The following is a 27,749-nucleotide window of genomic DNA, read 5'->3' on the forward strand; positions in this document are numbered from 1 at the left end:
ATGGCATCAAGAGGTATGCTATGGTCATAGCTATGTGGGAGCGCAGCTAGCTATGATCTCCCCCATCAAACCCACTGGGCAGTGTTCAGTTACCAACATTGAGATAGAGCTCACCTACCCAGGACAGAAGAGAAAATATACACTGCAGTCAGAAGCCACTGTGTAGGAAGCTCCTTTCAGAAAGAGGCAAGGGATATTTGACTTTTTATCTCTAGTGTCTAGTACAATGTCGAGAACACAACAGACATTCCATATGCACAGTCATATCCTATGTATCTGTATTTCTTTTCCAGCAGGGACTGGAGGTCCTAAGCTTCGTTAATATGGTGAGCCAGTGCCCACATGAACAGTAGGATCTTAGCATTGTCACCTGGACATCCATTTAAATGGTCTTGTCTTAGCTAGTCAAAGTGTGGTCTATGAGTTTGCATTTTAATAAGATTCCAGGGTGAATCTTGTGCATGTTACAGGGAAGCACTGTCCTACATCATATGTGACAGGTTCTCATAGTCATCATCATCACGGGAATCTTGTGCATGTTACAGGGAAGCACAGTCCTACATCACATGTGACAGGCTCTCATAGTCACCATCATCACAGGAATCTTGTGCATGTTACAGGGAAGCACTGTCCTACATCGTATCAGACAGGCTCTCATAGTCACAATCCTGTCGGGAATCTTGTGCGTGTTACACAGGAAGCACTGTCCTACATCATATGTGACAGGCCATCATAGTCACCATCATCACGGGAATCTTGTGCATATTAAAGGGAAGCACTGTCCTACATAGCATCTGACAGGTTCTCAAAGTCACCATCATCACGGGAATCCTGTGCATGTTACAGGGAAGCATTGTCCTACATCATATGTGGCAGGCTCTCATAGTCACCATCATCATGGGAATCTTGTGCATGTTACAAGGAAGCACTGTCCTACATCATATGTGACAGGCTCACATAGTAACCATCATCACGGGAATCTTGTACATGTTACAGGAAAGCACTGTCCCACATCATATGTGACAGGCTGTCATAGTCACCATCATCACGGGAATCTTGCACACGTTACAGGGAAGCACTGTCCTACATAGTATCTGACAGGCTCTCATAGTCACCATCATCACGAGAATCTTGCACACGTTACAGGGAAGCACTGTCCTACATAGTATCTGACAGGCTCTCATAGTCACCATCATCACGGGAATCTTGTGCATGTTACAGGGAAGCACTGTTCTACATAGTATCTGACAGACTCTCATAGTCAACATCATCACGGGAATCTTGGGCATGTTACAGGGAAGCACTGTCCTACATCATATGTGACAGGCTCTCATAGTCACCATCATCACGGGAATCTTGCACACGTTACAGGGAAGCACTGTCCTACATCATAAGTGACAGGCTGTCATAGTCACCAACATCACGGGAATCTTGCACACGTTACAGGGAAGCACTGTCGTACATCATATGTGACAGGCTCAAATAGTCACCATCATCACGGGAATCTTGTGCATGTTACAGGGAAACACTGTCCTACATCATATGTGACAGGCTCAAATAGTCACCATCATCACGGGAATCTTGTGCATATTAAAGGGAAGCACTGTCCTACATCGTATGTGACAGGCTGTCATAGTCACCATCATCACGGGAATCTTGTGCATGTTACAGGGAAGCACTGTTCTACATAGTATCTGACAGGGTCTCATAGTCACCATCATCACGGGAATCTTGCACACATTACAGGGAAGCACTGTCCCACATCATGTGACAGGCTCTCATAGTCACCATCACCAGGGGAAGCTGCATTTAGAGCATTTAACTATATGGGCTCTGAAATCAGATGACTTAGGTTTAGACTTACTTCTACTTCTTACTAAGCAGAGAACTCTGGGGTGAAAACTTTACGAGACCCAGTTTTATCATGTCCAAATTGGAGCCATGGTGAAATTATAGCATTTTGCATAGAATATTGTTTTAAGTTAAAAATGAAATAGTACATAGTAAACTTCTGCCATACACTGACTGCACAATAAATAGTAGTTAATAGTAACTCATTTAATCCTAAGGTCTATAAATTTGTGCACAATAATTTTTTGTGACTACCCAAATTTTCATAATTAGTCTAGATTTAAAATCAAGGAATGTTCTTACGTGTAGTTGGCAATCAATATGACATGCCAAAATTATATGTAAGTATTTTATTGATGGTGGGGATATAATAAATTTACCATCAAAAAAGAGACGATAATCTATGTTTGCAGACTCCAGAAAGCTGTCTCTCACATAAGAATTTGCAATTTCTGGGGGAAAAGAAAAAGTTGATTGTGTAAATAAACATTACCATGGAGTCTTCTCTATGGCAACATCAAAAATGAAAGCTGATTCTCATCTTCCTAACAATCTGCAAAGATGAGAGAAACACAACCTACTGAGCATCAAGTTAAAGAAGGAGAGAATTTGAGTGGCACAAGAGGAAATCATGTCACCGCTAGCGAAATCAATATGACCAGTGCTCCTCTGCCCTCCTCCGAGGCTAAGGATGGGTTAAATATCAGTGGCTGACCTCAGGTAATGGAATGAGCAAAAAAGCTATAAAAATGCATGCATTACATAATTAAGAGGGTGGGAAGGGATCTTTTTAAAAAGGCAATTCCTACTTGGGTTCCTTCCTGTTCACCCCATTGGCGAAGAAGCTAGTCTTGTCCTAGAATTCTAGGAATGGCTGCAGACAAAACAAACACTGAGCAGACGAAATTCCCAGTAATTTACTCGTCACACATACTCAGCCAGGGGGACGGCACTGCATTTATGCAGGTCTACCCAGGCTTGCACTCTGGAACAGAGGGTGTGGGAGGCAGGCTTGGTAGAAATCAGAGGGTGGGGTAACCCCTGGTCCCTTCAGGGATGTGCTTGACTAATTCAGAGTTTTGCAGTCTGGTTGGGGCATGAAAGCCATTAGGCTGAGAACATGGTGGGGTGCTGCATGAAATTTTAGGTGTCACAATACAATTGACCCCTGATGCTTTAATATCAGACATTTATTTTCATGATGACTAATATTTTGATAGGCTGAGAGAAAGCTGCTGAGACATTGTAATAAGTGCTTAGGGACATGAGAAATTAGGAAGGCCACAGTTATTAGTAATGTAATGTGGAAACCGATGCAAATCTACTGCCCCCATTTATTTAGCAGGAGGCAGGAAAAGTGATCTGGGGTCTCTGGCAGCACAAGCCTGTTCGTAAATATTTGGGTGACGTCATGCATTCCCCATGCATTGGTTTAGAGATCTGGGCTCTCTGGCAGCACAAGCGTGTTCATAAATATTTGGGTGATGTCATGCATCCCCCATGCATTGGTTTTCATGTCTCCAGTGAGTTGTTGGGCAAGTCTGATATTACTGATCCACACGCAGCAGGCAGCTTCCTATACGGAGCTACCTCCACCCCTTGGACAGTCCAGGACTGAATGGTTGTCAAAAATGTGAACTCCTTGATGTCCAGTAAAGGCAACTGAGGGAACTGTGTAGCACTGGTGTAAAAAGTGCACTTTCCTAAGAAGCATGATCTTAAGAGTAATCAAAGCCTGTGGCAACAGTGGAACCCAGCAGGGCATCCACTCGCTGCTTTGTAACTTAAATAGGAATTCTTTGAGGAGCTCAGTCTATCTCTCAACTAAAGCAGCTGCCTGCAGGCTATAGGGACAGTAGAAGCCCTACTGGACACTTTCACAAGCCTAGCACTGTGTTTTCTGATGAAATGTTGCCTTGGTCACCATCAGTAGTGTCTGGAACTCTCTGCAGGGGATAAGGAGTGTCCCTGTGAGATCCGTACTGTGTCCTTGGTTAAAAAAAAGGCATCTGTTACCTTGACTGTATTCTGAGTATCCATGAGGCAAGAAGTTTCTTTAATTCAATGGGGAGGGAAGGTGGAGAATTCTTGGCAATTGCCAAAAATTTGTAAAAATGTACAAATGGGGCTAATTGTTGGCCCAGCATCAGTGCTGAGATGACCACCTCAAGTTTGGCCAGTTGTGCTGACGCTTTGGTGTCATCCTTTATCAGGGACATCCTAGCTAAGCGAGGGAAGGCAGCAGCATCCCACTGAGCTCCATCACGTCAGATGATGGCATCCATTCAGAAGGTGGATGAACTTCACTGCTGGTCACTCAGTCGATCCCAAGGGGCCTCGGAGACGTCTGACTTCCAGCAACACAGACTGAGGATGAAGGAGGCCAGTGTTTCCTGCAGATGAGAATGGCAGGGGGTCCAGGTTTGACTCCATCCTGACGCAAGGAGGTCTCTGCAGCTGTGCCAAGGCTGTGGGGTGCTGCTTCCCAAGGCCTGATGGCCAGATGGGCATGAAGGCTCGTGGACATGGATGCAGAGCCCTCTGTTTCCAGAGGGTCCAGCATGTGGTCGGCAATCACTGCCCTGATGCTGTACAGAACAGGGTCAAAAGGGGCAGGTTTGTTTTTTACATCAGAAGCCCATGGACTACTTATGGCCACCATATGCAACCCAGATACTTCAGGAGGCATAGGAAGAGGTTGCTAAAGCATCCACAGTGTGTTCTCTGAGGGAATTCATAGGAGCACCTGTTAATTTAAATTCGGAGAGATTCCAGACTTGTTGGAGGAGGCTTCATTCAAGGTGGGTCAGTTTGCCAATGACAGCATCAGTGAGATTAAGTAAGATTTGTAAATAAGAAATATATTGTCACCTGAACCCCAAGTAAAGAATTAAAGGGCTGGGCACAGTGGCTCACACCTGTGATCCCAGAACTTTGGGAGGCTGAGGCAAGAGGATCGCTTCACCACAGGAGTTTGAGACCAGCCTGGGTAACATAGTGAGACCTTTTCTCTACAAAAATATAAACAAAATTAGCTGAGTGTCATGGCACACACCTGAAGTCCTAGCTACTTGGAAGGCTGAGATGGGAGAATTGCTTGATCTCAGGAGGTCGAGGCTGCAGTGAGCTGAAACCGTACCACTTCATACCAGCCTGGGTGACAGAGCAAGACTGTGCCTCCAAAAAACAAAACACAAATTAAAGAATATTAGGCTTGTATTAACATTTTGGACGCTGAGAGGATGAATAACTATTTTTTGAAAGTCTCAGGAATAGGGCAGCCCCATATTTACCAAGGAATTTTCAGGAATTGAAGCAAAGTGGCAGGGCCTTGCACTATTGTGTTGGGAAAGGTCCATTCCCTTTGTGTAAGCCTCCTTGTATCTGTGTGTCCTTAGTTTGTAAAATGAATTTTCTCTGAGAATGATGTCATCAGTATAATGTCACACCTGTGCTCCTGTAGAAAGGTGGTTGCAGTGAGATCTTGTCTGTGAAGATTGCATGCAATGACAAGGCTGCCAAGGCACTCCGTGGGTCGCCTGGTCCCTTCAGAGATGAAGGCAGGCTATGACTGAGACTCTGTTAAAATAGGCACAAAAATAACATGGTAGCCAAATCTGTAACAACAAAATGTTTTATCAGTTGCATGAATATATATAGGTTTATTGTAAGGAATTGGCTCATGTGGTTATGGAGGCTAAGAAGTCCCAGGACCTGCAGTCAGCAAGCTGGAGAACCAGGACTGCCAATGTTGGAGTTCCAGTACAAGCCTAACGTCCGAGAATCAGGAAAGCTGATGGCATAAGTTACAGTCCACGTCTGACTTCAAAGGCGAGAGAAGATCTACATCTCAGCTCTGAAATCATCAAAGAGAGTGAATTCTCTCTTCCTCCACCCTTGTGTTTTATTTGGGATTTAATGGATTGGATGAGGCCCACTCACACTGGGGAGGGTAACTACTTTACTAAGTCTACATATTCAAATGTTCGTCTCATCAAGGAACACCCTCACAGACACATCCAGAGTGTTTAACCAAATATCTAGGCAACCCAACTTGGCAAATAAAATTAACCATCATAAGGTGAAAGAGGTACACGATCTGAAGAGAAACCAGGGATGCAGGATGGTTAAATATCTGCAAGTCAATAAATGTGATACACCGTATAAGCAGAATTAAAAACAAAAATCACATGATCCTCTCAATACATGCAGAAAAAGGATTTGACAAAATCCATCACCCCTTTATGCCTAAAACCCTCAGCAAAATTGACGTAGAAAAAACATTTGACAAAATCCAGAATCCCTTTATGATTAAAACCCTCAGCAAAATCAACATCGAAGGGACATACCTTAAGGTAATAAAAGCCATATATGACAAACACACAGCCAACATTATGTGGAATGGGGAAAGGTTGAAAGCATTCCCCCTGAGAACTGCAACAAGACAATGATGCCAACTTTCACCACTTCTATTCAACATAGTACTAGAAGTCCTCGCCAGAGCAATCAGATAAGAGAAATAAAGGGCATCCAAATAGGTAAAGAGGAAGTCGAACTGTCACTCTTTGCTGATGACATGATCGTATACCTAGAAAACCCTAAAGACTCATCCCAAAAGCTACTAGAACTGGTAAATGATTTCAGCAAAGTTTCAGGATAAAAAATTAATGTACACAAGTCAGTGGCTCTGCTATACAGTAATAGTGAACAAGCTGAGAATTAAAAAACTCACCCCCTTTTATAATAGCTGCAATAAAACCCTTAGGAATATTATAATTCCTATAATTATAATAGTATATTCCTATAATTGTCAATTGCAGGCAATCTTTGCAGACAAAATCTTAATTATATCCAGAATACTTAACCAAAGAGACAAAAGACCTCTACAAGGAAAACTACAAAACACTGCTGATAAAAAACATAGATACAAACAAATGGAAACAAATCCCATGCTCACGGATGGGTAACATCAATATTGTGAAAATACCATACTGCCAAAAGCAATCTACAAACTCAATGCAATCCCCATTAAAGTACCAACATCAGTCTTCACAGAACTACAAAAATTCACACAGAACTAAAAAAGACATAGAAGGGACATACCTTAAGGTAGTAAAAGCCTAGAACCAATAAAGAGTCTGTATAGCCAAAGCAAGACTAAGCAAAAATAACAAATCTAGAAGCCGACTTCAAACTACACTAGAAGGCCATAGTCACCAAAACAGCATGGTACTGGTATAAAAATAGCCATAAAGATCAATGGAACATAATAGAGAACACAGAAATAAAGCCAAATACTTACAGTCATCTAATCTTCAACAAAACAAACAAAAACATAAAGCAGAGAAAGAACACCCTATTCAACAAATGGTGCTGAGATAAATGGCAAGCCACACATAGAAGAGTGAAAGTGGATGCTCATTTCTCACCCTATTCGAAAATCAACTCAAGATGGATCAAGGACTTAAATCTAATACCTGAAACCATAAAAATTCTAGAAGACGACATTGGAAAAAACCTTCTAGACATTGGCTTAGGGAAAGACTTCATGACCAATAATCCAAAAAGCAAATGCAACTAAAACAAAGATAAATAGATGAGACTTAATTAAACTAAAAGGCTTCTGCTCAGTAAGAGAAATAATCAGCAGAGTAAACAGATAACCTACAGAGTGGGAGAAAATCTTGGCAATCTGTACTTCTGATTAAAGGACTAATACCCAGAATCTGCAGGAACTGAAACAAACCAGCAAGAAAAACATCCCATCAAAAAGTGGGCTATGGACATGAACAGACAATTCTCAAAAGAAGATAAGCAACTGACCAACAAACACATGAAAAAATGCTCAGCATAACTAATTATCAGGGAAATGCAAATCAAAACCACAATACAATATGACATCCCTTCACTCCTGCAAGAATGGTCATAATCAAAAAATCAAAAACTAATAGATGTTGACATGGATGTGGTAAAAAGGGAACACTTTTACACTTTTTGTTGGGAATGTAAACTAGTACAACAGCTATGGAAAACAGTGAGGAGATTTCCAAAGAAGTAAAAGCAGATCTATCATTTGATCCAGTAATTCCACTCCTGGGTATCTACTCAGAGGAAAATAAGTCATTATATGAAAAAGATACTTGCACACACATGTTTATAGCAGCACAATATGCAATTAGAAGAATTTGAAACCAGCCTAAATGCCCATCAATCAGTAAGTGGATAAAGAAAATGTGGTATAAATATTTACCACATGAAATACTACTCAGCCATAAGATGGAATGAAATAATGCATTCACTGAAACCTGGATGAAACTGGACATCATTATTCTAAGTGAAGCAACTTAGGAATGCAAAACCAAACATTGTATGTTCTCATTCATAAGTGAGAGCTAAGCTATGAGGATGCAAAGGCATAAGAATGATACAATGGTCTTCGGGGACTCAGGGAAAGGCTGGGAGTGGTGGGGTGGGTGCGGTGAGGGATAAAACACTACACAATGGGTACAGTGTACACTGCTTGGGTGATGCGTGCACCACAAATCTCAGAAATCGCCACTAACAACTTATTCCTGTAACCAAAAACCACCTGTTTCCCAAAAACCTATTGAAATAAAAAGAAAACCAACATATTCCCCAAAAACCTATTGAAATAAAAAAAAATTAACCATAATATTAGGCATTGGGTATGAGGGCCTGAATGGATGGGAGCACTGCAGTCACATTACAGTAATCCACTGTGAAACACTATTTATTATTTGCAGGTTTAAGAACAGGCCAAATTCTACTGCTAAACGTTGAAGCAATGAGGATTATCACCCCTTCACTAATTACTTAGGTATTATATAATAAGTTTTATTTATTTGAAGTCATGTTGTAATTTATGTTGGATCATATTTGATAATTTATCAAGATGGGGAGGCTAGGCACGATGGCTCACACCTGTAATCCCAGAACTTTGGGAGGCCGAGGCAGGAGGATTGCTTGAGGCCAGAAGTTAGAGACCAGCCTAGGCAACATAGCAAGACTCCACTTCTATAATTTTTTTTAACTGGCTGTGCTGGTGCATGCCTGTAATCCCAGCTACTTGGAAGGCTAAAATGGGAGGATTGCTTGAGCCCAGGAGTTCAAGGCAGCAGTGAGCTATGATTGTGCCACCACACTTCATTCAGCCTGGGTAATGGAGCAAGACCCAATCTCTAAAAAAAATGAAAAATTAAAAATAAATCAAATAAAAAAAAACAGGAGAGGGAGTTCTGTAAGGTTACATTTGGTGAAGTCAATGTGTAAGCTCAAATGATTTAATATCAATTTGTTACTCATTAGGTCAGAGCATCCAGGTCCCCTATGGACAAAGGCTTCTATGACTACGGGAAATTTAGTCAAGGTAACAAATGTGAGGCATAACTATGTGTCCTCTATTCTAGATGCAGTTACTCTGCTAGGATTAGGGGATGCAATGTTTAAATTTAGTGAAATCTCAGGTATAACAAAGTTTGAGCTCCGGTATTGATTAAGTTTGTGAAGGTATGCCTATTGGTAGATTTCAGCAGATGTTAAAATTGATTCGAATATATGCTGGAGAGTTACAAATACCAATCAGCACCCTTTTACCTTTGGACTGTATAAGTTATTTTAGAAAATAGTACATTTCCAATTAGGTCAGATGATAGACTTCCGTTTTAATTTAAATTTTGTTTTTCTGCATATCCAAGTTCCTTCCCTTCCTTCCTTCCTTCCCTCCTTCCTTCCTTCCATCTTTTCTTCCTTCCTTCCCTCTTTCCTTCCTTCATTCCTACCCTCTTTTCTTCCTTCCTTCCCTCTTTCCTTCCTTCATTCCTTCCCTCTTTCCTTCCTTTTCTTCCTTCCCTCCTTTCTTCCCTCTCTCCTTCCTCCCTTCCCTCCCTCCCTCCCTTCTTCCTTTCCTCTCTCCTTCCTTCTTTCCTTCCTTCCTTCCTGCCCTCCTTCCTTCATTCCTTCCTTCCCTCTCCTTCCTTCCTTCCTTCCATCCCTACCTCCCTCCTTCCCTTCCTTCCTTCCCTCTCTCCTTCCTTCCCTCCTTTCTTCCCTCTCTCCTTCCTTCCCTCCTTCCTTCCTTCCCTCTCTCTCATTTTTTTGCCACTGGATATGGGGAAGGTTGTTCTCTTTCCCACTCATATTTATAATTTCTTTCTTTGAAGCAGCCCCAAATCAGTATCTTCAGAGTTAAGGTCCTCCTTGTGAGCAGATTGTGTGGCTTAAGAACCCTAGACTTAAGTCAGGTTTGGATTTCTCCCTTCTCTCTGCCTCAGGGGTACCACAGGTGTCTTTTCCTATAACCCTGGGAATCAGATCTTTGTTGTGGCAGAATCATAAGTCACAGAGCGATGCAGCACAAGCAGCCCACAATTCAGGGGTCAGTGGATTGAAATCACCTTCTGCTACGGCTCCATCTGGTTCTTCCAGGACTTCCCTCCCCACTTTTTTTTTTCCTTTTGGGGTGTTGAAACTTTAGTGGTATATACATTGCCTCATAATTAGTAAAAACTCCCCTTATCCCACATCATGGATTAAAGAGAACATTGCCAGGAGCCCTTCACTCTTCTAGAAGGACTTTATTTGATAGGTAATTTTTCCATGGTTTAGAATAAAAGAGGTAATAACTAGAAATATCTCCCACATAATAGGCTTTACAGCAAATTCTATTTTAAAGGCTGTTGTTCACGTCTTTAACTGTGGCTGCCCTTAATGTTTTTGTCATCCACAGACAATTGTCTCGTTTTGGTCCTCTTTAAATAATGGTTTTATAATCAGCTATAAAATTTAACAGACGCCCTTAAATGCAGGATTCTGATTAATAACCCTGGAGATTGTGACATTAGAATAGAGGGAAAACTTTCAAATAGAAGAGTGAATGATGTTTGGGCTACTTTGGACTGTATTTTTATAAATGTTATTAATATGTGTTCCAAAATTATTGGAAACTTCTATAGAAATGTAATCTCCAGTGTCGGAGATGGGGCCTGCTGGGAGGTGGCTGGTCCATGGGAGCAGTTTCCAGTGGTTCCCAGTGTTGGAGACAGGGCCTGCTGGAAGGTGGCTGGTCCACGGGAGCAGCCTCCAGTGGTTCCCACTTTCGGAGATGGGGCCTGCTGCTAAGTGGCTGGTCCATGGGAGCAGTTTCTAATGGATAAGCATAATTCCCCTAGCGCTGCTCTTGTGATAGAGTTCTCATGAGATCTTGTTGTTCAAAGTGTGTAGGACCTTCCCCCTCTCTCTCTTCCTCCTGCTCTTGCTTTCCCTTCCACCATGATTATGAAGTCTCCTGAGGCCTCCGCAGAAGCTGAGCAGATGTCAGCATCATGCTTGCTGTACAGGCTGTGGAACTGTGAGCCAATTTTCAGTACTCTTGTTTTCTTTTTATTTTTTAAAATTTTATTTTAAGTTCCAGGATACATGTGCAGGACATGCAGGTTTGTTACGTAGGTAAACGGGCACTATGATGATTTGCTGTACCTATCAACCCACAGCCTAGGTGCCTAGGTATTAAGCCCCACATGCGTTAGCTATTTATCCTGATGCTCTTCTTCCCCATCCCCAATGACAGGCCCCAGTGTGTGTTGTTCCCCTCCCTGTGTCCAGGTGTTCTCATTATTCAGCTCCCACTTATGAGTGAGAACATGTGGTGTTTGGTCTTCTGTTCCTGTATTAGTTTGCTGAAGATGATGGTTTCCAGATTCATTCATGTCCCTGCAAAAGACATGATCTCATTCCTTTTTATGGCTGCATAGTACTCTATGGTGTGTATGTACCACATTTTCTTTATCCAGTCTATCACTGATGGGCATTTGGATTGATTCCTTGTTTTTGCTAATGGGAATAGTGCTGTTATAAACATATGCGTGCATGCATCTTTATAATAAAATGATTTATAGTCCTTTGGATATATACCCAGTAATGGGATTTCTGGGTCAAATGGTATTTCTGGTTCTAGATCTTTGCAGAATTGCCAAACTGTCTTCCACAATGATTGAAGAAATTAACATTCCTACCAACAGTGCGAAAGTGTTTATTTCTCCACAGCCTTGCCAGCATCTGTTGTTTCTTGACTTTTTTTTTTTTATTACACTTTAAGTTTTAGGGTACATGTGCACAATGTGCAGGTTTGTTACATATGTATACATGTGCCATGCTGGTGTCCTGCACCCATTAACTCGTCATTTAGCATTAGGTATATCACCTAATGCAATCCCTCCCCACTCACCCCACCCTACAACAGTCCCCAGTGTGTGATGTTCCCCTTCCTGTGTCCATGTGTTCTCATTGTTCAATTCCCACCTCTGAGTGAGAACATGCGGTGTTTGGTTTTTTGTCCTTGCGATTGTTTGCTGAGAATGATGGTTTCCAGTTTCATCCATGTCCCTACAAAGGACATGAACTCTTCATTTTTTTCTCCTGCATAGTATTCCATGGTGTATATGTGCCACATTTTCTTAATCCAGTCTATCATTGTTGGACATTTGGGTTGGTTCCAAGTCTTTGCTATTGTGAATAGTGCTGCAATAAACATACGTGTGCATGTGTCTTTATAGCAGCATGATTTATAGTCCTTTGGGTATATACCCAGTAATGGGATGGCTGCGTCAAATGGTATTTCTAGTTCTAAATCCCTGACGAATCGCCACACTGATTTCCACAATGGTTGAACTAGTTTACAGTCCCACCAATAGTGTAAAAATTCTATTTCTCCACATCCTCTCCAGCACCTGTTGTTTCCTGACTTTTTAATGATCGCCATTTTAAACGATGTGAGATGATATCTCATTGTGGTTTTGATTTGCATTTCTCTGATGGCCAGTGATGGTGAGCATTTTTTCATGTGTTTTTTGGCTGCATAAATGTCTTCTTTTGAGAAGTGTCTGTTCATATCCTTTGCCTACTTTTTGATGGGGTTGTTTATCTTTTTTTTTTTTGTCAATTTGTTTGAGTTCATTGTAGATTCTGGATATTAGCCCTTTGTCAGATGAGTAGGTTGAGAAAATTCTATCCCATTCTGCAGGTTGCCTGTTCACTCTCATGGTAGTTTCTTTTGCTGTGCAGAAGCTCTTTAGTTTAATTAGATCCCATTTGTCAATTTTGGCTTTTGTTGCCATTGCTTTTGGTGTTTTCGACATGAAGTCCTTGCCCATGCCTATGTCCTGAATGGTATTGCCTAGGTTTTCTTCTAGGGTTTTTATGGTTTTAGGTCTAACATGTAAGTTTTTAATCCATCTTGAATTAATTTTTGTATAAGGTGTAAGGAAGGGATCCAGTTTCAGCTTTCTACATATGGCTAGCCAGTTTTCCCAGCACCATTTATTAAATAGGGAATCCTTTCCCCATTGCTTGTTTTTCTCAGGTTTGTCAAAGATCAGATAGTTGTAGGTAAGTGGCGTTATTTCTGAGGGCTCTGCTCTGTTCCATTGATCTATATCTCTGTTTTGGTACCAGTACCATGCTGTTTTGGTTACTGTAGCCTTGTAGTATAGTTTGAAGTCAGGTAGTGTGATGCCTCCAGCTTTGTTCTTTTGGCTTAGGATTGACTTGGCGATGCGGGCTCTTTTTTGGTTCCATATGAACTTTAAAGTAGTTTTTTCCAATTCTGTGAAGAAAGTCATTGGTAGCTTGATGGGGATGGCATTGAATCTGTAAATTACCTTGGGCAGTATGGCCATTTTCACGATATTGATTCTTCTTACCCATGAGCATGGAATGCTCTTCCATTTGTTTGTATCCTCTTTTATTTCCTTGAGCAGTGGTTTGTAGTTCTCCTTGAAGAGGTCCTTCACATCCCTTGTAAGTTGGATTCCTAGGTATTTTATTCTCTTGGAAGCAATTGTGAATGGGAGTTCCCTCATGATTTGGCTCTCTGTTTGTCTGTTGTTGGTGTATAGGAATGCTTGTGATTTTTGTACATTGATTTTGTATCCTGAGACTTTGCTGAAGTTGCTTATCAGCTTAAGGAGATTTTGGGCTGAGACGATGGGGTTTTCTAGATAAACAATCATGTCGTCTGCAAACAGGGACAATTTGACTTCCTCTTTTTCCTAATTGAATACCCTTTATTTCCTTCTCCTGCCTGATTGCCCTGGCCAGAAATTCCAACACTATGTTGAATAGGAGTTGTGAGAGAGGGCATCCCTGTCTTGTGCCAGTTTTCAAAGGGAATGCTTCCAGTTTTAGTCCATTCAGCATGATATTGGCTGTGGGTTTGTCATAGATAGCTCTTATTATTATGAGGCGTGTCCCATCAATACCTTATTGAGAGTTTTTAGCATGAAGTTTTGTTGAATTTTGCCAAAGGCCTTTTCTGCATCTATTGAGATAATCATGTGGTTTTTGTCTTTGGTTCTGTTTATATGCTGGATTACATTTATTGATTTGCATATGTTGAACCAGCCTTGCATCTCAGGGATGAAGCCCACTTGATCATGGTGGATAAGCTTTTTGATGTCCTGCTGGATTCGGTTTGCCAGTATTTTATTGAGGATTTTTGCATCAATGTTCATCAAGGATATTGGTCTAAAATTGTCTTTTTTGGTTGTGTCTCTGCCAGGCTTTGGAATCAGGATGATGCTGGCCTCATAAAATGAGTTAGGGAGGATTCTCTCTTTTTCTATTGATTGGAATAGTTTCAGAAGAAATGGTACCATCTCCTCCTTGTACCTGTGGTAGAATTCGGCTGTGAATCCATCTGATCTTGAACTTTTTTTGGATGGTAAGCTATTGATTACTGCCACAATTTCAGAGCCGGTTACTGGTCTATTCAGAGATTCAACTTCTTTCTGGTTTAGTCTTGGGAGGATGTATGTGTCAAGGAATTTATCCGTTTCTTCTAGATTTTCTAGTTTATTTGCATAGAGGTGTTTGTAGTATTCCCTGACGGTAGCTTGTATTTCTGTGGGATCGGTGATGATATCCCCTTTATCATTTTTTATTGCGCCTATTTGATTCTTTTCTCTTTTCTTCTTTATTAGTCTTGCCAGTGGTCTATCGATTTTGTTGATCTTTCCAAAAAACCAGCTCCTGGATTCCTTAATTTTTTGAAGGGTTTTTTATGTCTGTATTTCCTTCAGTTCTTCCCTGATTTTCGTTATTTCTTGCCTTCTGCTAGCTTTTGAATGTGTTTGCTCTTGCTTTTCTAGTTCTTCTAATTGTGATGTTAGGGTGTCAGTTTTGGATCTTTCTTGCTTTCTCTTGTGGGCCTTCAGTGCTATAAGTTTCCCTCTACACACTGCTTTGAATGTGTCCCAGAGATTCTGTTATGTTGTGTATTTATTTGTTTAAGGCGGAGTCTTGCTCTGTCGCTCAGGCTGGAGTACAGTGGATCGATCTCAGTTCACTGCAACCTCCACTTCCCAGGTTCAAGCGATTCTCCTGCCTCAGCCTCCTGATTGGCTGGGATTACAGGCGCCTGCCACCACACCCAGCTAATTTTTGTATTTTTAGTAGAGATGAGGTTTCACCATGTTGGCCAGGCTTGTCTCATACTCCTGACCTCAAGTGATCCACCCGCCTCAGCATCCCAAAGTGCTGGGATTACAGGTGTGAGCCACCGTGCCCGGCCTCTTTCTTGTATTTGATGATGAAAATCTGTTATTGACAGTAAGAGCATGGGGGCTTACGTTAACAACAAGGTGTGAGAAAAGCAGCAGTGAAATTTTGGTTCTCAAAACATTTGATGTCTTTTTCCTTTTTTTGAACATGGGTAATGCTAAAAAAGGCCAGCCATTTTGAAACTTGATTTTATTGTCATGTTCTCATTTTGAAATTCATCTTATTGTTTGTACGAATTGGCAGCCGTATGTGGGAAATTTCAGTTTTGCATATTTTCAGATTATTTTCATTTTTACATCAGAGATTTTGAACAGATGCTATACAAAAGTATTCATTTATTTATTCAACAAAATTTAGTGCTGGTTATGTTGCAAGCACTTAGTGAACTTCATGCTGTACATGCCTCAGATACTTTTGTGAATGTAATGGCAACATCAAAAACTTTGCCCTTATGCACCTTATAAACCTTTAATTGCAAGGCATGTTGATAAGTGAGCATCTGCTATAACATACTTTCATTGTCATTTAATTAACCATTATTTGGGTATACCTTATATTAAAGCTGATTATTAAAAACTGGAAAATATTTAACACATCTTCATCTTGCCTTTTTCCTTAACATATGTAGATCAAGGGAGTCACTGAGAGTCAATTTTAGGGATAGTTATAAAAATCTTAACTTTGCAACTATAACTTTGTCCTCAATGTAATAACTGGAAAAAATAATTTACGTTTCAAAGGCTTTAATCTTTGTATTTTTTTTGAAAAGGAGCCTTCACCGAGATTCTTTAAAAATTCTTGCTCTGTCCTACAGTAGAAACCGATAGACTCATGGATATGGTCCTCTAATGGATCGGTACCACCTCAGCTCTCTGATTGTCGCCCTCCTGTGGTGAAAATTAAAGCTTATTTTCATTTCATGTCTAGGACGTAGTATGTTCTTGTTTGGAAAAAATGATGTTTCTTGAGAAATAAGTGCCTTCAGTATCACTGTGTGTCACTTAATAAATATGACCAATATCTACTTCTACCAATTGCTGCAATTTGATCCTTAAACAGCCATCTTTAAATTATACTTTTTCTTTGGTTAAAGAAAAGTAATTATAATAGACATTAATTATTTTTACATAATTTTCTTATGTGGACACCCATTCTTAGGACTAAAACTTTCAGATGTTTATATTACAAGTACAATTATTGTTTATTATTATTAATGTCAGTAGGCAAATGTAATCAACTCTCTTCCTTTTACTTCCTTTTTTGAATCAAAATATTACACTTATACAAGCAAGAGCAACAGCACCATATCTGGATCACTGCAGTGCCTAGAAGATACAACAGCACAATTTACAAATCCAAATTTCCAGGAAGTCTCTGCACATACCTCTAGTACAAAAGATGCTTCAGAGACTAGAGGGTCAGAGGGCAAAGAGAGGAAATATTCAACTCCCAGTTCAGGTCAAAAGGGAAGAAAGCCTGGTGTTGAAAGAAATCCAAGAATGACTGTGTCTGCAACTCACTCCTTTCTGTAAAGTATTCATGGTGTTTTACTTAAAATATTTGCTCCTATGATGGTCAATAATATTAATAGTTATGCTTTGTAAAAGAATTTATTCTTTACTTATAATTAATGGATCATTCTAAGTTATTATATGTTTAGTTGGTATAGTCAGATGATGTGAAAGATTTGTTGCCTGTTAAATGTTTCTGGGATCTTTGCTTTATTTTTATATTATGATCTGTGCTTCCAAAGTTGAGCTGTAATTTTACTGTTTATACAAATGTAGAATAAACCTTAAGTTCGGGGAGAAAAATAAAAGCTAGAGTTTTCCTTTCAGCTACAGAACAGTCATTTATTTCTATAAATGTTCTTTATGTAGCTTTCCTATTTCCACATTTAAAAAGATAAATACGGGGATCTACACAGGTCTCAGTAAATAATAATTCTTGATTAATAATGCATTTATTATAAAGCTTGAAGTTTAAAATAGAATTTTGCTCAGCTCATATCTTTTATGGTCAGGCTGCTATAATTATGTAATACCCAGTTAAATTTCAATTTCAGATAAACAAGGAATAATATTTTAGTATACGCATGTCCCAAATATTGCATGGGATATACTTACACTGAAAAAAGTATTTGTTTATCTGAAATTTCAAATTAACTGGGCATGCTATATTTTCTGTGGCAATCTGCTTTATAGTGAACAGAGTAAGTCAGCTGAATTTTAGAATACTTAACCCTAACCTGGTGTTCCAGGTCTTTCCTTTTTGTAATTATTATTATTATTTGGAGTCAGGGTCATGCTCCATCACTCAGGCTGGAGTGCAGTGGCACAATCACAGTGCTCTGCAGCCTTGAGCTTCTGGGCTGAAGTGATTCTGGCACCTCTGCCTTTGCCTCCCAAGTATCTAGTACCACAGGTACGTGGGCCCAGCTAATTTTTTTTTTTTTCTCTTAGAGACAGGGTCTCAGGCTGGTCTGGAAATCCTGGGCTCAAGCAATCCTCCCACCTCTGCCTTCACTTCCCAAATAGCTGAGACCACAGGCACAAGCCACCACCATACCCAGCTTATTTTTTTTTTATCAGTTTGGTGCAAGAGTAATTGTGGGTTTTGCTATTGAAAGTAATGGCAAAACCCATAATTACTTTTTGCACCGCCCTAATAATTTTTTGTGGAGACAGGGTCTTGCCCTGTTGTCTAGGCTGGTTTCCAACTCCTGGGCTTGAGTGACCCTCCTGCCTTGGCCTCTAAAAGTTCTGGGATTACAGATGGGAGCCACTGCACCAAGTTACTTTGTATAATTTTTAACATAAACATAAATATTTTGAGAAATAGAAATGTTAAAACCATTAGAGGAAAATATATTGTAAAGTATACAATAGAAAAAAATCAAACAAAATACAACAAATACAACAAAAAAAATCAAAATTTTCAGAGGAACAAAACAAAATCTAGTTTTACAATCTTCAGAATTCAATCCCATTATATCAAACATATAAAGAAACACATTCAAAGAAAAAGGCAATCAAAAGAGACTGACCTCGAGATGACCCAGATGTTGGAATTAGTGTGGATTTTTAAAGTAGTTATTGTAATTCTTACTAAAATCAAAACCCCAAAAACCCTTAAAATAAATGGATAGGAAATCACAGCAGAGAAGAAGAAACTACAATAATAACAAAGGCTCAAGTGGAAATTCTAGAAGTGAGAAAGTTTTCAAAATTAAAAAATAACAATCAGTTGTGTTCAGGAGCAGCTTGGAGGTGGTAAAGAGTCAATGAACCTTAAAATACAACTGAAATGATTCAATCTGAAAAATGTGAGCAGTCATAGGTTGGGGTGAGGGAGCTTTTCCTTTGGTTAGTGCTTTTAGGTAGTCTTGGTTTTGATAAGATTACTAGACTGATCCATCAGGGGCATGCTAAGCCTGAGTTTATCTTGGTTTCAGTAGTGCTTTAAGCAAAACTCATGATATTCTTGTGTACAAGATGGAAGAAGAGTGGACCAGATGACAATATTTAGATGCAGTCATTCTTAACCTTTGTTGCTCTCCCAGTGGTCTAGCTGGGGTTTGTATAAAGTGGAATGGGAGGAATGGGGAAGGAGCCCCCACCTACCCTCTCCCCTTGTCCACTTGTCCTGGGAACAGGCAAGTTATTTTAAATCTGTATCTTCTGTTGTCAAGATCTGTAATCAGTTCTGCTCGCTGGACTGGGGACAGGAACCAAGGGAACATGAGGGTGAAAGGGTTGACATGGAGTCCAGGAACACACTGTGCCTACATGCAGAATGTTTGTGCCACGAAAGCCAGTCAGCAGGCAGATGGTCTCAGATAGCAAGCTAGTGTTGGGAAGCAAGATTCAGTCTCTTGAAGGCGGTGTTCCTCGTTCTGTGGTTTGTATCACTTGCTTCAGAATGACCTAGAGTACTTGTTAAAATGCAAATTTTGAGCCCAATCCTAGACCTCCTAAGCCTGCATCTCTACGGATGGGTCTCAGTAGTCGATATTGGAAACGTGCAGGTCCCTAGGAGATGCTTATGCATATAGATTTGAACTGTTGTGTTTAAGGGTTAGGGAGCTGGCAAAAGCAATAAATAGGCCAAGCCCTTGGGTGGGAAGGCTCCATAACCTTGGCACTGTTAGCATTCTGGGCGGAACAGGATTCTGCCACGTGCTTCGCAGCAACCCTAGCCTCTACTCTCTAACCCCGTATTCCAGTTGGGAAAACCAAAAATGTCTCCTGGGAGGCAAAATAGTCACCAGTTGGGAACTGGAACCACTGCTTTGTGGGATCAGTGTGGTTACTTTGTTCCCAATCCAAGGATCAGAACACACGATGAGAGAAAGTCCAGCTATTGGAACTGGAGTGCCAAGTTGGAGCTAGACCTACAACAAAAGCTCCAAAAGCTCCTTTAAAGGGCTGATCCCATGCCTCAGCTACCTAGCTTGTACAGATGCCATGTGACTTCAGATTTGGTGACAGAAGGAATTTAAAGGCTAGAACTAGATAGGGTCTTTCAAGTTAGGCCAGCACACAACGTGGACTTTTGATATCATCCAGATGCTTGAACCAATCTCAGTCGTGAGGCAGAATTTCCCGTGGCATCTGATACACAGCCTGGATTTGGAGCACTCACTGGGATTAGATGCCACGGAAATATTGTGTTTAGGAACTCTGAAAGAGAGAGGCTTCAACAAAGCAGACCTAAGCAACATATAGCGTCTGAACTTCTTTATCAGCTTGCATTCCAGCCCACGAGGACAAAAGCATCACATACATATCCACTGTGGCAAACCTGTCCTCATTAGGGAGTTTTCCCAGAACTACTCTCCCCTCTGTTCTGAGACTATTTGCTCCTTTGTAATGTTTCTACTTTCTGTCTCACTCCCTAATAGATGATTTGTCCTCTCTGCCCGGGCCCCTAGTTCTGATATTTGGATTGTCTGCAATCTGGATACTACTTAGGAGGTAGAATCAAAGCCTTGTTGATGGGATTGGGAGTTTCTAACTTCCTATTAAAGGCACTGATTAAGCATCTATTGTATAAAGTAAGTAACATTATGATCCAGTAAGAAAGATTCCACAAGTAGCGCAGGAAGAATTGGTTTCTACTACATTTCATGCTTCAGGACAGGAAATCCAGAAAAAAATCCTGTGGTATGTTAAGTGTGTACTGTAAGTTTAATTTCCATGTGAAAAACTTTAGTTAGCTAAAAAGTACATCCATGAAAAATCCTGATTAAACTTGTTTAATCCTGGTTAAACTAATTACTAGCTAAATAATAATTTCACAACAACTCAAGAACTCTGTAAAATCATTTCCTCTGAATATCTTATTCAGAAAAAAAACACAAAAAGATAAGGCAGAACCAAAAATCCCAGTCATTTGCAGTATCTGTCAGCTTTCAATTTGGTTCTCTTGTTTAAACAAAGAAAAATAATAAAATTAATCTAAGTAAAACATGCCATATATATTCAACTGCTACTAAATATAAAAAGCTTTAAAACTGTGTGTTCAATTTTGGTTACTGTATTACCACAACACTTATATTAAAATATGTATACTTTCAAATTTGGTTTCTATAAAAAATGGATTCTAATCTTATTAAAGTTATTTCCTAATATTCGATAAATGTTGCCTAAGGGCTTTTTCAATCCAAATAGCAATTTTAATTATTCTGGAATTTAAGGGTGTTTTAAATTTCCATTTAATAGGGTGAGAATGCTGTATTATTATGAGTGATAAAAGTTACAGGACATAGAGGTTATTCCGTTTTAGAGTCCACATCCTGATTATATTTTATATCCTCTTCTTGATTTCTTACAACTAGATACATACTCATTTGCTCAGCTGGAAAAAATTCTTAACATTTACTAACTTTAGGTATGAACTCTACCAGCTAGTTAATAGGAAATATGTAATTAAACATTGCCTTTATCAAGTAATGTAAGAAAAGCATAAGAGCAACTTTGCAACATAGGACTTGAATGAGCGGCTGGTGATTATCAAAATCTGGCACTTAATTGATTTATACTTGTACACTCACAGCTAAACGTCTCTACCTGTTTTTCTATGTTGTAAATATAGGACATTACTTATCTACATAGGAAGAGTAATAAATATTAATAATGTGCTATGATAAACATCCTGCACTCTTTCAAACCTTACAATAAAACTGCTTCAATTTCACTTGTTTAGCTTTTATACTTAGTTTTTTAGTTGATCTATGCTTATTTTAAGGAACCTGAACTACTCTAACAGAATCCACAGAATTTTTATATTAGTCAAACTGCTTCTTTCTAACTCTGGTTCTAATAGTTATAAAAGGATAATGATAAATTTATGAAGTAGATGCAGTCAAACCTGAATTTCTTAGAATATATACTTAGAATCGGTTATAATTTTTAGATATTCTTTCTTGACAGTCTTTTCCCAAACTCATGATGTCCTCTCTAGGTAATATTGCCACACTCATAAATTAGGAATAAGGACAAAAATGTGAAAACTACAGTAATTTAAGAGAATATAGGTTTTCTACATGCCATTTCTATTGGCTACTGAAAATAGTGAAAATAAGTAAATAAATAGCTACCTGTCCAGAAGCGTCTCATGCAAAAATCCATCTTTCTGAGCCTTTTTAAGAATTTTGAGGAGCCAAGATGGCCGAATAGGAGCAGCTCCGGTCTACAGCTCCCAGCGTGAGCGACGCAGAAGAGGGGTGATTTCTGCATTTCCATCTGAGGTACCGGGTTCATCTCACTAGGGAGTGCCAGACAGTGGGTGCAGGCCAGTGGGTGCGCGCACCGTGAGCGAGCCGAAGCAGGGCGAGGCATTGCCTCACCTGGGAAGCGCAAGGGGTCAGGGAGTTCCCTTTCTGAGTCAAAGAAAGGGGTGACGGACGCACCTGGAAAATCGGGTCACTCCCACCCGAATATTGCGCTTTTCAGACCGGCTTAAAAAACGGCGCACCACGAGAATATATCCCACACCTGGCTCGGAGGGGCCTATGCCCACGGAATCTCGCTGATTGCTAGCACAGCAGTCTGAGATCAAACTGCAAGGCGGCAGCGAGGCTGGGGGAGGGGCGCCCGCCATTGCCCAGGCTTGATTAGGTAAACAAAGCAGCTGGGAAGCTCGAACTGGGTAGAGCCCACCACAGCTCAAGGAGGCCTGCCTGCCTCTGTAGGCTCCACCTCTGGGGGCAGGGCACAGACAAACAAAAAGACAGCAGTAACCTCTGCAAACTTAAATGTCCCTGTCTGACAGCTTTGAAGAGAGCAGTGGTTCTCCCAGCACACAGCTGGAGATCTGAGAACGGGCAGACTGCCTCCTCAAGTGGGTCACTGACCCCTGACCCCCGAGCAGCCTAACTGGGAGGCACCCCCCAGCAGGGGCACACTGACACCTCACACGGCAGGGTATTCCAACAGACCTGCAGCTGAGGGTCCTGTCTGTTAGAAAGAAAACTAACAAACAGAAAGGACATCCACACCGAAAACCCATCTGTACATCACCATCATCAAAGACCAAAAGTAGATAAAACCACAAAGATGGGGAAAAAACAGAACAGAAAAACTGGAAACTCTAAAACGCAGAGCACCTCTCCTCCTCCAAAGGAATGCAGTTCCTCACCAGCAACGGAACAAAGCTGGATGGAGAATGATTTTGACGAGCTGAGAGAAGAAGGCTTCAGACGATCAAATTACTCTGAGCTACGGGAGGATATTCAAACCAAAGGCAAAGAAGTTGAAAACTATGAAAAAAATTTAGACGAATGTATAACTAGAATAACCAATACAGAGAAGTGCTTAAAGGAGCTGATGGAGCTGAAAACCAAGGCTCGAGAACTACGTGAAGAATGCAGAAGCCTCAGGAGCCGATGCGATCAACTGAAAGAAAGGGTATCAGCAATGGAAGATGAAATGAATGAAATGAAGCGAGAAGGGAAGTTTAGAGAAAAAAGAATAAAAAGAAACGAACAAAGCCTCCAAGAAATATGGGACTATGTGAAAAGACCAAATCTACGTCTGATTGGTGTACCTGAAAGTGATGCGGAGAATGGAACAAAGTTGGAAAACACTCTGCAGGATATTATCCAGGAGAACTTCCCCAATCTAGCAAGGCAGGCCAACGTTCAGATTCAGGAAATACAGAGAACGCCACAAAAATACTCCTCGAGAAGAGCAACTCCAAGACACATAATTGTCAGATTCACCAAAGTTGAAATGAAGGAAAAAATGTTAAGGGCAGCCAGAGAGAAAGGTCGGGTTACCCTCAAAGGGAAGCCCATCAGACTAACAGCGGATCTCTCGGCAGAAACCCTACAAGCCAGAAGAGAGTGGGGGCCAATATTCAACATTCTTAAAGAAAAGAATTTCAACCCAGAATTTCATATCCAGCCAAACTAAGCTTCATAAGTGAAGGAGAAATGAAATACTTTACAGACAAGCAAATGCTGACCGATTTTGTCACCACCAGGCCTGCCCTAAAAGAGCTCCTGAAGGAAGCACTAAACATGGAAAGGAATAACCGGTACCAGCCGCTGCTAAATCATGCCAAAATGTAAAGACCATCAAGACTAGGAAGAAACTGCATCAACTAACGAGCAAAATCACCAGCTAACATCATAATGACAGGATCAAATTCACACATAACAATATTAACTTTAAATGTAAATGGACTAAATGCTCCAATTAAAAGACACAGACTGGCAAGTTGGATAAAGTGTCAAGACCCATCAGTGTGCTGTATTCAGGAAACCCATCTCACGTGCAGAGACACACATAGGCTCAAAATAAAAGGATGGAGGAAGATCTACCAAGCAAATGGAAAACAAAAAAAGGCAGGGGTTGCAATCCTAGTCTCTGATAAAAAAGACTTTAAACCAACAAAGATCAAAAGAGACAAAGAAGGCCATTACATAATGGTAAAGGGATCAATTCAACAAGAGGAGCTAACTATCCTAAATATATATGCACCCAATACAGGAGCACCCAGATTCATAAAGCAAGTCCTGAGTGACCTACAAAGAGACTTAGACTCCCACACATTAATAATGGGAGACTTTAACACCCCACTGTCAACATTAGACAGATCAATGAGACAGAAAGTCAACAAGGATACCCAGGAATTGAACTCAGCTCTGCACCAAGTGGACCTAATAGATATCTACAGAACTCTCCACCCCAAATCAACAGAATATACATTTTTTTTCAGCACCACACCACACCTATTCCAAAATTGACCACATACATGGAAGTAAAGCTCTCCTCAGCAAATGTAAAAGAACAGAAATTATAACAAACTATCTCTCAGACCACAGTGCAATCAAACTAGAACTCAGGATTAAGAATCTCACTCAAAGCCGCTCAACTACATGGAAACTGAACAACCTGCTCCTGAATGACTACTGGGTACATAACGAAATGAAGGCAGAAATAAAGGTGTTCTTTGAAACCAACGAGAACAAAGACACAACATACCAGAATCTCTGGGACGCATTCAAAGCAGTGTGTAAAGGGAAATTTATAGCACTAAATGCCCACAAGAGAAAGCAGGAAAGATCCAAAATTGACACCCTAACATCACAATTAAAAGAACTAGAAAAGCAAGAGCAAACATATTCAAAAGCTAGCAGAAGGCAAGAAATAACTAAAATCCGAGCAGAACTGAAGGAAATAGAGACACAAAAAACCCTTCAAAAAATCAATGAATCCAGGAGCTGGTTTTTTGAAAGGATCAACAAAATTGATAGACCACTAGCAAGACTAATAAAGAAAAAAAGAGAGAAGAATCAAATAGACGCAATAAAAAATGATAAAGGGGATATCACCACCGAACCCACAGAAATACAAACTACCATCAGAGAATACTACAAACACCTCTACACAAATAAACTAGAAAATCTAGAAGAAATGGATACATTCCTCGACACATACACTCTCCCAAGACTAAACCAGGAAGAAGTTGAATCTCTGAATAGACCAATAACAGGAGCTGAAATTGTGGCAATAATCAATAGTTTACCGACGAAAAAGAGTCCAGGACCAGATGGATTCACAGCCGAATTCTACCAGAGGTACAAGGAGGAACTGGTGCCATTCCTTCTGAAACTATTCCAATCAATAGAAAAAGAGGGAATCCTCCCTAACTCATTTTATGAGGCCAGCATCATTCTGATACCAAAGCCTGGCAGAGACACAACCAAAAAAGACAATTTTAGACCAATATCCTTGATGAACATTGATGCAAAAATCCTCAATAAAATACTGGCAAACCGAATCCAGCAGCACATCAAAAAGCTTATCCACCATGATCAAGTGGGCTTCATCCCTGGGATGCAAGGCTTGTTCAATATACGCAAATCAATAAATGTAATCCAGCATATAAACAGAGCCAAAGACAAAAACCACATGATTATCTCAATAGATGCAGAAAAAGCCTTTGACAAAATTCAACAACCCTTCATGCTAAAAACTCTCAATAAATTAGGTATTGATGGGACGTATTTCAAAATAATAAGAGCTATCTATGACAGACCCACAGCCAATATCATACAGAATGGGCAAAAACTGGAAGCATTCCCTTTGAAAACTGGCACAAGACAGGGATGCCCTCCCTCACCGCTCCTATTCAACATAGTGTTGGAAGTTCTGGCCAGGGCAATCAGGCAGGAGAAGGAAATAAAGGGTATTCAATTAGGAAAAGAGGAAGTCAAATTGTCCCTGTTTGCAGATGACATGATTGTTTATCTAGAAAACCCCATCGTCTCAGCCCAAAATCTCCTTAAGCTGATAAGCAACTTCAGCAAAGTCTCAGGATACAAAATCAATGTACAAAAATCACAAGCATTCCTATACACCAAAAACAGACAAACAGAGAGCCAAATCATGAGGGAACTCCCATTCACAATTGCTTCCAAGAGAATAAAATACCTAGGAATCCAACTTACAAGGGATGTGAAGGACCTCTTCAAGGAGAACTACAAACCACTGCTCAAGGAAATAAAAGAGGATATAAACAAATGGAAGAACATTCCATGCTCATGGGTAGGAAGAATCAATATCGTGAAAATGGCCATACTGCCCAAGGTAATTTACAGATTCAATGCCATCCCCATCAAGCTACCAATGACTTTCTTCACAGAATTGGAAAAAACTACTTTAAAGTTCATATGGAACCAAAAAAGAGCCCGCATCGCCAAGTCAATCCTAAGCCAAAAGAACAAAGCTGGAGGCATCACACTACCTGACTTCAAACTATACTACAAGGCTACAGTAACCAAAACAGCATGGTACTGGTACGAAAACAGAGATATAGATCAATGGAACAGAGCAGAGCCCTCAGAAATAACGCCACTTACCTACAACTATCTGATCTTTGACAAACCTGAGAAAAACAAGCAATGGGGAAAGGATTCCCTATTTAATAAATGGTGCTGGGAAAACTGGCTAGCCATATGTAGAAAGCTGAAACTGGATCCCTTCCTTACACCTTATACAAAAATCAATTCAAGATGGATTAAAGATTTAAACGTTAGACCTAAAACCATAAAAACCCTAGAAGAAAACCTAGGCATTACCATTCAGGACATAGGCATGGGCAAGGACTTCATGTCCAAAACACCAAAAGCAATGGCAACAAAAGCCAAAATTGACAAATGGGATCTAATTAAACTAAGGAGCTTCTGCACAGCAAAAGAAACTACCATCAGAGTGAACAGGCAACCTACAACATGGGAGAAAATTTTCACAACCTACTCATCTGACAAAGGGCTAATATCCAGCATCTACAATGAACTCAAACAAATTTACAAGAAAAAAACAAACAACCCCATCAAAAAGTGGGCGAAGGACATGAACAGACACTTCTCAAAAGAAGACATTTATGCAGCCAAAAAACACATGAAAAAATGCTCACCATCACTGGCCATCAGAGAAATGCAAATCAAAACCACTATGAGATATCATCTCACACCAGTTAGAATGGCAATCATTAAAAAGTCAGGAAACAACAGGTGCTGGAGAGGATATGGAGAAATAGGAACACTTTTACACTGTTGGTGGGACTGTAAACTAGTTCAACCATTGTGGAAGTCAGTGTGGCGATTCCTCAGGGATCTAGAACTAGAAACACCATTTGACCCAGCCATCCCATTACTGGGTATATACCCAAATGACTATAAATCATGCTGCTATAAAGACACATGCACACGTATGTTTATTGCGGCATTATTCACAATAGCAAAGACTTGGAACCAACCCAAATGTCCAACAATGATAGACTGGATTAAGAAAATGTGGCACATATACACC

General features: G+C 40.3%; 1 protein-coding gene across 6 annotated transcripts in view; it reads right to left on the bottom strand.

Moving 5' to 3' along the window:
- Positions 1-2,754: 2,754 nt before the first annotated feature.
- Positions 2,755-27,749, bottom strand: part of LOC134809208 (protein FRG1B-like) — a 46,740-nt gene continuing 21,745 nt past the window's right edge. For 2 of the 6 annotated variants that reach the window (XR_010154363.1, XM_063803286.1), the window contains 3 exons: positions 5,145-5,430; positions 4,907-5,028; positions 3,021-4,244 (listed from right to left, as the gene is read on the bottom strand). Coding sequence is in view for 4 of the 6 variants with exons in the window: in XM_063803286.1 (XP_063659356.1) it covers positions 5,400-5,430 (31 nt within the window). In the remaining 2 variants the exon portion in view is untranslated. Of the gene's footprint in view, positions 5,029-5,144; positions 5,431-27,749 lie in introns of all 6 variants that reach the window. The other 4 variants (XR_010154364.1, XM_063803284.1, XM_063803283.1 and 1 more) reach the window with 3 other exon arrangements.

The sequence above is a fragment of the Pan troglodytes genome, chromosome 21 (genome assembly GCF_028858775.2).
Source record: "Pan troglodytes isolate AG18354 chromosome 21, NHGRI_mPanTro3-v2.0_pri, whole genome shotgun sequence".
NCBI lineage: Eukaryota > Metazoa > Chordata > Mammalia > Primates > Hominidae > Pan > Pan troglodytes.